The following is a 9,473-nucleotide window of genomic DNA, read 5'->3' on the forward strand; positions in this document are numbered from 1 at the left end:
GGCGGGGGGCGGACAGGCCGTGTCAGTGGAAGGGTTTTGGGATTCCCGTCGCTTTTGTTTCGCTATGGTACAACGTCTGCGTTCTGTGGCCCGGGAGGGGGCCGCCCTTGGGAGCTTTGGTGGTGGTGAGCGTCTCAGAGGAGTGCTGGTTTTATAGGGTTGAGAGTAAATGAAGTAGTAGAGGCATACACAGTGTGAATGAAATGTCCGAAATGTTTTCTCCTTAAAATGTTGACTCTTCTGTCAGACCCTGAGTGCCCACACAGGCCCTGCTGACCCTGGTCCGTCTGAAGAGGCAACCTGGGCTCTTCTGAACTTTGGGACTTCTTTCATTTCCAGTGGCAGTAATGCTGCTGAAAGCCTTCGCTTTAAATCAGGTTCCTAAATGCAGAAATTGACAACATCCTGGTCACATGGGAAAGCAGTACCCAGGTGTGTTTTCTCAGAACGGAATTGTTTGTTCCATTTCTGGTCAGCTGTGTTTGTATATACTAGATTCAGGGGAGGAAAAAATGTGTTATGTCTGCTGTGTTGTCAAAAACATAAACAGGAACCCCCTGCTAGTGTGTCTGTAACACGAGGCTCAAGGGGAAAACACACTTTTGTGCTTTATAAGGAAGTTGTTGGTTTTCCAACCTCACCTGGTATACTGGAATAAAAACCAAAAACAAACAACCCAAAAATTCTGATGTAAATTAATTACTATTTTAGGGGACATGAGACAAGGTGTTTGTTTATGCAACTGATTGTTTGGCCTCTTAAAGTTCAGATGCCCTTTGTATTTGCACACTGGACCTACCTCAGAACCGCAGTACCTCCCCTTAGCATGGGGGAACTAGTTGTGATGTTTTCTTTTATTTTGCTGGTTTAGGTTGTGGAACTCTGGCAGTGCTGGAACAAAATGAAGCTGGGATTACTCTGCTCGGGAGGTAACATAGGTTTATGGTTTATTTTTGCAAGACAGAAGCTTATGTACCTGTGGATACAAGACGCAACCCAAATATTTTGGGTTATTGCAAGCAATAGAAAGTATCCATGCTATAGTATCTACTGAATACATGTCTTTATATTTACATACAAATGAATGTATTTGTATTTACATACAAATGATAGGTTTACATTGCATAGATCTTGTTATAGGAGGTAATCTGTTTTGAACCTTTTCCACGGTGTTAAACCATTTTATGGAAAACTGACAATGTGAATTAAAAGTAGCATCTATGCCCTAGCTTGAAATCCAGAATTTTAGCTTTTTAGGAACAGTGCTTTGCCCCCCAAATTTATGCCCTTATGATTGACTTAAAATAGAGTGGAAAGGTGTGTAAAGTCATGGAGGTCCTTCCTTGGAGACCCAGTTTTCTGAGGGTTTGTGAGTAGTTTGGTTTGTGTTCTGGATAGGAGGAGGAGCAAGGTTAGGAAAGAGGGGGTTTAATACTTGACCATCATTGACCTAAAATTTTTTAAAAGAAAGTTTTGAAACAGCGGTTGTTTAGATTAAGAGGGCTGAAATAGAAATGCTTAACAAATAGTTAATCATATTCAAATAAACTGTTTTTAATTCATAATTATAAAGCAAGACTCTTTGAAACCGTTCAACACTGTTAGTTCTGCTAAGTGCTCTGGTTTAGTATTGTTCATTTATATGTTTCCAGTGACTCCACCTGTTTTGTGGTAGAAGGTCCTGTAACTTCCTGATCCATAAGCTGTGTTACTTTCTCTGTCAAAATGTTCTGTGTGCATGCCTTTCCCTCATCATTACTGCAGGGTGCCATGAAGTTTAACCTGAGCTTAGCTAAACCTTCAGTGAAAAGGGGGTAAATAAATTCATATTTGCCATCAGATAACAGCGTGGTCATTGATGTTGCAGAGCAACTAATACATGCTATCAGATCTGATATGGTGAGTTGTCAGTATGTTGAAAGACCTTTTAAGGGAGTGTAGAGATCTTTAATATGTTCATGACTTTCTGTTGGTTTTTCATTGTGACTTGGCTTCCTAGTGGTGTTGTGAATTGGATAGAGCTTTCCCAACACAAACAGTTTTATTTCTTTGTTTACCACAGTTGTTACAGGCAAAAGGCTCCTACCTCTGTAGCAACTTCCAGGATAAACTGTAGATCAGACTGAGACATGTGGTACATCCGTCTCTGTTTGCTGGGCAAGTTTAAGACTCAAATCAGATTTCATTCTCTGTGTGTGGAAGGTCCTTGGCTCATTTATGCTTTAACTTAATCAACCTCTTCTGGCATACAGTTGTAAAAGCTGACATTTAAACAAGTAAGTTACTTGCAAGGCAATTTACTGGAAACTCAAATGTATAAAAATGCTGTTTAGAATGGTAGAGTGGGTGATTTAAAGAAATACTGTATTTGCATGTAACTAGTGCAGAGTTCTATGTCATGCTTTCTCACGGACAAATATCTTAATTGTTCCTATTCAGTTTTGACTGGAATGATGGCCTGTTTGATGTGACTTGGAGTGAGAATAATGAACATGTGCTGATCACTTCTAGTGGAGATGGATCCCTGCAAATCTGGGATACAGCTAAAACCAAAGGTCCGCTGCAAGTCTACAAAGAGCACACTCAGGAGGTAAGCGACGCAAACTTGAAAAAGTTAATGGTTGATATAATGTTTGAATTATTAAAAGATTTATTTGTGGACTTATTATCAGAAGTGGGCTTTGTTGTCTATTTTTTAACTTGTTTGGGTCTGTGGTTTGAATTCATAAACTAACATTGTATTGAATAGAAAGTGAATTACCTATTGCACATGTTCCTATGTACATTCATACACTGTAGTAGGTACTGCTTAATTACATAAATCTAATATATTCAGAAATAGTGTTTGTGGTTTCTTATAGGCTAAGTAATCATTGTGCTGTATGAAAGTACTGCAGTCATTCTGTGATATTTAAAAAGCATTATTGCATAGGTCTAAATCAGACAGCTGACGTATATAGCAGTGTTATCCTTGAGAATACAGAGTGATACACATTATGCAGGTCCTTAGGACTTCTGCTGTACCTGGGAACTGCTTATTCTTTTCCATCCTAGCATTTGTGAGATCCTACTCAAATAACAGTAGTCAAATATTGGGACAGCATGTCTTTTTTGAGCCTTGGCTTGATACTGTTGCATTTGATGTTCTTAAAATCTCAGTTTCTTTATGCAGTGCAATATGGGTAGAGGAAAATGTTATATTAATGTCCATAAATGTGTCTGCATATTTTAACAACATTTGTGCTTTAGTGTGTTTATCTTCTGCCAAGTGATTTTTCTACCCTTTTTTTTTTCCCATGCTTTCCTTCTAACTCTTCACTCACTTCTGTCAACTCTTTGAACTTTAGATGAAGTTGGTTTTAGCCTGGATTACTGGTGCTTTATCTCAATGACATAAATCTGAATAAAATAACCTAGTAGATAGTCAATATCTAGTCAATAAAAAATGATGAAGCAAATCCAGTTTTGTATTCACAAAGGCCTCAAGACTTTTTCAGATACGAAGCACAAAGCTGAAAGCTGAGTGACTGCGGTTACATGACAGTCCCTCTTCTGTACATTATTTCTTTGTAATTTTACTACTTTGGTTTAATACACATACTATGTAAGTAAAGAGTTCTGAGAGATGAGTTTGTAGTTGTGATCAGGATTTTATGGTAATGTTCAAAGGCTGATGGTGGTAACAAGAAGATGTAGGCAAAGCATAATATCAAATTTTTTTTTTTTTTTTTGGTCTCTGTCATTTTCTCATTGAAATTCTGTCCATAAGTTTATTTTGGTTCTGCTACACCATCTGTTGTCTGTGAAGTAAACATTTGTGTCCAAGTCTTAGTTTAGCAGGTAGCTTGGGGAGGTAGATGCATTCAGCCATGAGTTAGAAAGACAGTATAGGGAACATGGACTGAGGATTTATTGTGAGATACGAAAGGTTTGTACTGATTCTTTATAAACATGCACTAGGAGGATGATCTCAGAGGGAATATACCTAGTGGTTTGTGGTAGTAAACACTGGCAGACGGTGCTCTTTAAAATGATTGACTACCTTCCTAATCTGTAATCCCTGTCTGACATTTCTAATGACAATTTTGTCACTCCATTTTATAATATTTCTAAGGCAAGATTGACAGGGATCTGTTTCTTGTTTTCTAAATGAGATCATTGTCCCTCTTCAAAAAGAATGTGCATTTTTAATTTAAAAGTGCATCTTTATTATCAAAGGACAATGAGTTTTATTCCAGCACTAACCAACTGCTGGATCTTATTAATAAATGAGTCTGATTTACTTTGGTTGTGATGAAGGCTCACTGGAATGTGAGACAATGGGCTGCTTGAATTAAATTTGTTGTGTAAAGTGAGCCTGAACATTTATTTTGTACTATTTTTTATGTTTTTACATCTCTTTTTTTTCCCCATCATCTTTTCAGCTTGCCTGAGGCATTTCTTGCTGCCCTGTAGGCATAAACTAGTATTAATGTATTTTATGATTGAAGATAAAGCACTAAAGGACTAAAAACTATGTTGTGTTATTAGTCTTTCCCAGTTGCTCAACACAGCTTCTATTGAAGCATCTGTAAATATATGTTGGGTGATAGTATGAAAAGGAAAGAAGAATAAAACTGAACCTTACTTGGTTCTCCATACCTCCTTTATTTTCATTCACTTCCCATTACCTAGACCTGTCACAAGCCAAATGGAAAACACGTCTTGCCTTTTCTGAGCCCATTGTTAGCTCTCCTTGCCCAAAGGAGAATTTGCCCGGGTCCCATTGCCTCTGATGCAGCTGCAGAATGCTGGGCTGTCCCAACCATGTCTGCCATATGTACACAGATCCATGTCACAACATGTGTTCAACAGATCTGTGTGCTGATAGCTTGCAAGTGAGCTGTAAGCCATATGTGTGTTTTGCCTTATCTGTGCAGTAGATCTGATACATCCCAAATACGTGGGGCTAGGTGAATTGTGTGACACAGGTGCATATTTCTCAGAGATGTATTTCTTTCTGGAAAATCTTGGATGTGATTATGTGAGCCAAACACTGAACTGACTTAATAGGGCTGTTGTGTGAAAGGGGCATATTATGTAGTGATACATTTAGAGGCATTTCCAAACAGCAACAGCTTAGAAGTTGAATACAGGCCATCACACAGATTCGAGGAGAATGTGAGAGGCTAATGTTTGTGAGGAGATTGGGAGCCACTTTGGAGAACCGTGATGTCTTCTATTCTTAAAATATGAGCAGCTATTTGTGTGTCTCCTTTGTTATCATTTTAATGAGAGGAGTCAGATTGAAAGGGAGAGGGTTCTAATAAGCTGTAGTAGTGGTAGTTAGCTGACAAGAGTAGAAGAGCCAAGAGGTAAAGGCATAGTTTGGAAAAACAAACAAAAGAGTTACCTCCCAGTTTGTTATTTGGCTTTTGTCAAGTACTGTCTGAGTGTGCTGTACATTTGGATTATAAACTCCTCAAGGAAGGGAGCTAGCACAAAATGGTGCCAGAACAATATGCCTTTCAGTATATGGGAAGCAGGGCATTGTAAAATAAAAAAGGAAAGTTGCAGATAATGCACTTTGTTTTTCTCTGGGCAGTGGTTGCCTTCCACGTATGGGAAATAAGCAAATAGATTTTAAAATAGTTAATTTAAGCTGGATCTAGCATAGACTGATACATTTCTTAGGAAGGAAAATGCTCAGAAGTAGCGAAAGGATACCTCAATTTCCTTTCTCCTACAGGACACTTTCCACAGAAGACTTTGGCTTTTGCTGGGTTTTTTTCCAGTCCAGCTGCTCTGCTTTTCTGTCTGGTGACACAGGTCCAAACATTTTCACCTTCAAAACAGGGTTGCTGCCATTTAATGCACAATTCCTTCTATCCAAGATGAACACAGCATCTGGCATGCTGACTTGCAGATTAGATCCAGTGCTGTGCTTGAACTAGTTTGTCTCAGCTGGAGTAAAAATCCTCAGTGGTTAGTGGCCCGGCTGTTGAGTGGTGTCACCTCCTACTGTAGGTAGTGGCCATGTTTCTGAGAAGAGTCATGGAAGGTCTGATTGGGTCAGAAAGTGGAGCAAATCAACTGTTTCAGCTAATATTTATCCACTTTAGCACTGAAATGGTTCATGTCCCACTGCAGCTTATTGAGCCGTTTTGGTGTGAGGTAAAACTAGATGGAACAGAATGCACCTTCCAGCATGTTGATAAAGATATGGTGCATTTGAAGATGGAAGTTGCACATGTTCTTGAGACTTTCAGATTTGAAAATCTGAGGAACTACCTTAAAGTGTTTGTTTTCACTGAGGCAGGAGACCTGAAAAATCAGCAGTGAAGGATGGAGTTAAGGTATCTTCTATCAAGGCAGGGACCAATATTAGAATAAACTGTCAGAGAAGAGGGAGCTTATTTCAACTACACAGTGAAAAGCAATTTCTTAATAGCTGAAATGATTAGTCATGAGGGAAGCTGAGTTTTAAATTTTATTCTATTTGTTTGAGGAGGTGAATGCTAAAAAAAGTGTGTCATAGAACCTGGAAAAGATGAAAACTAGGAGTATTTTATGGCATGCATTTCTTATGAGAATTAGGTAGCTGACTAACAATAAATGCTTTTTAATGATAAAACCTCAAAGTCAACTCCACCTCAGAAAAGAGTCGACATTTGCATTGCTAGCAATTAGAAATTGTAGATATTTGAATAAAATTGGATCAGAGATAAGAAGTCAGTCTGAATTTTACAGTGGTAGAAACTTCTAGTGATGGTGGGTCTATATGGATTTGGTTACAACTTTTTTTTCCGCCCGCCATTTTGGCCCATTTTTACTTTTTCGGATACTTTTCTGAGCCTATATGTACCTTTAATGCCAGACTGAGATGTTAAATTTAATTTTTGTTCCAGTAAATGTCATTGTTGGCAGCTTTGTGGTGCTTGACTGGTGTGATTTTTTTAGCTAATTATGATTCAGTCTGCAAATCCAAGTCTATTCCGTGAAACTTTGGCTAACTAGAGTCTCAAACTTGTATTCTAGTGCTCTTTCTGAACTGGGCTGTTATATCGTTTATAGGCATATAGTGTTGACTGGAGCCAAACTAGAGGAGAACAGCTAGTGGTGTCTGGTTCATGGGATCAAACAGCCAAGCTGGTATGTTGGTTTTCTTCTGAAGGTGAAAAATGTGTTTTGTTTTGGATCTGATAGTTCTTTGTGTTAAGAAACAGCATTGATTCATTTTTTCTCTTTATTTTTACACTGAGGCTGAAATTCTGTTTTAACTGAGATGTTGTTTTATCCCTCAGTTAATATCAGTTTAAGTATACAAATCCTTGTCACGATAAATGGTAAAAAGGAGTTAATTTAGTCCTTTCTGTATGTATAAAGCTTTTTTTTATGTATTAAGCTCTAAATCATTGAATGTGTACCTCAACAGTTTTCTTTTTACTTTATTCAGTGGGATCCAGCTGTGGGGAAGTCATTATGCACTTTTAAAGGCCATGAAGGGGTCATTTACAGCACTATATGGTCTCCACACCTTCCTGGTTGTTTTGCATCTGCCTCAGGTAAACATGATGGTAAAAATGTTCTCTCAACAAAAAAACCTTGTATGTTATTGGATTAGTTCAGTACTCTGTCCAGCAGATGGTAGTGCGCATCATACATAAAAATGGACAAAGGCGGGATAAATGTATTGCTGCAGCTGGATTTGTAGGTTCTGTTACGATCTGTAAATCATCCTCTTGGCCATTTAAACAGGGATCAGCAGTTTTCTATCAGTCACTTCAGTGACCTTGTGGCAATTTTTTTCTTTTATTTTAGGTAGCTCTCTTCCATTCACCCCGCTCTTGTTATTGACCACTAAATCACGTTATATGCTTTGTCTTGTGTTCTGTCTTACATTTTTGTTCAAATTATTAAAGTGTCAGTAGACTATTAGCTCTGTGAGAAACATAGTTGGTTCCCATTGATCTGTTTTAAGTACTGCTGCAGATCTCAGTGCCTCATTCTTTGCGAAAGATAATCATCAGTTTTGCTTTTCTGCTTTGGCTGGTGCTATGACGGTCAATACAATCATAATTGATTTGGATGTACCTAGAGGCAAAGAGACTGTATGGTGAGGTGGCAGTGTTTTCCAAACACTGCTCCTGATCCAGAGGCACAAGGAGAGCTGTGGAGTGAGACCTGGAGCTAAATTGTTTAGCTCTTATATTGAGGGTAAGCAAGGATAAGTGTGTTTTCCTGTTACTGAAATTAAAGCAAGACAGTGAGTACAGACAGAAACTGGTCTTCCCTCTTCTGTGGAAAGTTTGATGCAAAAGTGCATCCTTCCATCAAATCATTTCCATCTGACTCTGACTGTGGAGTTGAACTAGAATGACTAAAAAGTTACATGTATTTGTTCTAATGTAGTTGTGCTTGGAAGCCAGATGCTGGTGCACAGATATTTCAAACTTATTTGAAGATTCATTGAGATTCACTTAGTGAGGTACCTATCTAATAAGATAACAGCAGAAACTTACAGGATTGAGCCCTGTACACTGTATGAACAGTTCTACTGACATGCAGCTATATACTACAAAATACTAGTGAAGTACCATTTGGTCAAAGCTAAGTGGAGAAAACAGTGCTTAGAGTTTTTTGCAAACTCTAGGGCATGTTATGATCTCTTTAAAGTCCTGCTCAGAAGCCTCCCCTCTGTGGTAGTCTTACTCATAGAAAATTTCTGATGTTCCAAAATGAAAAAAGGGCTTTACTGATCCAGCTAGCTATTTCAAACTTGATTCTCTAGGCTATGAAGCGAGGCTCTCTTCTAATACATTGCCACTTGAACAATTTTGGGAAACATGGATTGTTAGATGCTGTATGTGGTCGTACTTAAATTGGGTAGAGTAACATACAAGCAGTCTGTTCTTTGAGTGACTCAGTGGGTGCAGCTGTTGGAAGTTTTGACTAAAACACTGAAGAGTTCCTATTCTTCTGGGAATTTTCTTTTGATTCTTGAAAGAGACTAGCATATACTGGTGGAGCCTGAAGCTAATTGCAGTCAGTTTTCACCAATTGACGACTCCGTATGCACGAACATGCACAACATGCACGAAAGGCACAACATTTTTCTTCTGCAAGTACTACTCAGGTGCGAAAGAAAAATCTTATAGTGTAATGCTAGGTGTAGAATCATTAGGTAAGAAAAAATTAAGTCTTGAAATTATCAACTTTCTTACAGTTTCCAAAATAAAACATCTGGTGCATAGAAAACATGACATGCCAATGTGGAAAAGGTTTATTTGTTTGCTTTTGGTTTTAGTTTACATTGGAATTCTCCTGTGGTTTTATTAGATTACTTCACTACAGAAAATGCATGTTGGGAGGTTTTTTTTTGGTCAGCAGGACTGTAGGTAGCAGAAGTACTCATGACCCTCTGGCTCTGGGTATAAATGCCATTTCCTTATTGTCAGAAAGGTCAATCAGTTTCACAGAATCACAGAATGTTA

General features: G+C 38.3%; 1 protein-coding gene across 1 annotated transcript; it reads left to right on the forward strand.

Annotated features, from left to right (window-relative positions):
• Positions 1-64: 64 nt before the first annotated feature.
• PEX7 (peroxisomal biogenesis factor 7) lies at positions 65-7,544 on the forward strand (the record flags this gene model as incomplete). The annotated part of the gene is made up of 5 exons (XM_010075610.1): positions 65-125; positions 872-929; positions 2,440-2,590; positions 7,054-7,131; positions 7,436-7,544. Coding segments are annotated over exons 1-5 (457 nt in total), but the record flags the coding sequence as incomplete, so codon positions are not given.
• Positions 7,545-9,473: the final 1,929 nt, after the last annotated feature.

This window comes from Pterocles gutturalis, unplaced genomic scaffold, assembly GCF_000699245.1.
Source record: "Pterocles gutturalis isolate BGI_N339 unplaced genomic scaffold, ASM69924v1 scaffold39062, whole genome shotgun sequence".
In the NCBI taxonomy this organism is placed as follows: domain Eukaryota; kingdom Metazoa; phylum Chordata; class Aves; order Pterocliformes; family Pteroclidae; genus Pterocles; species Pterocles gutturalis.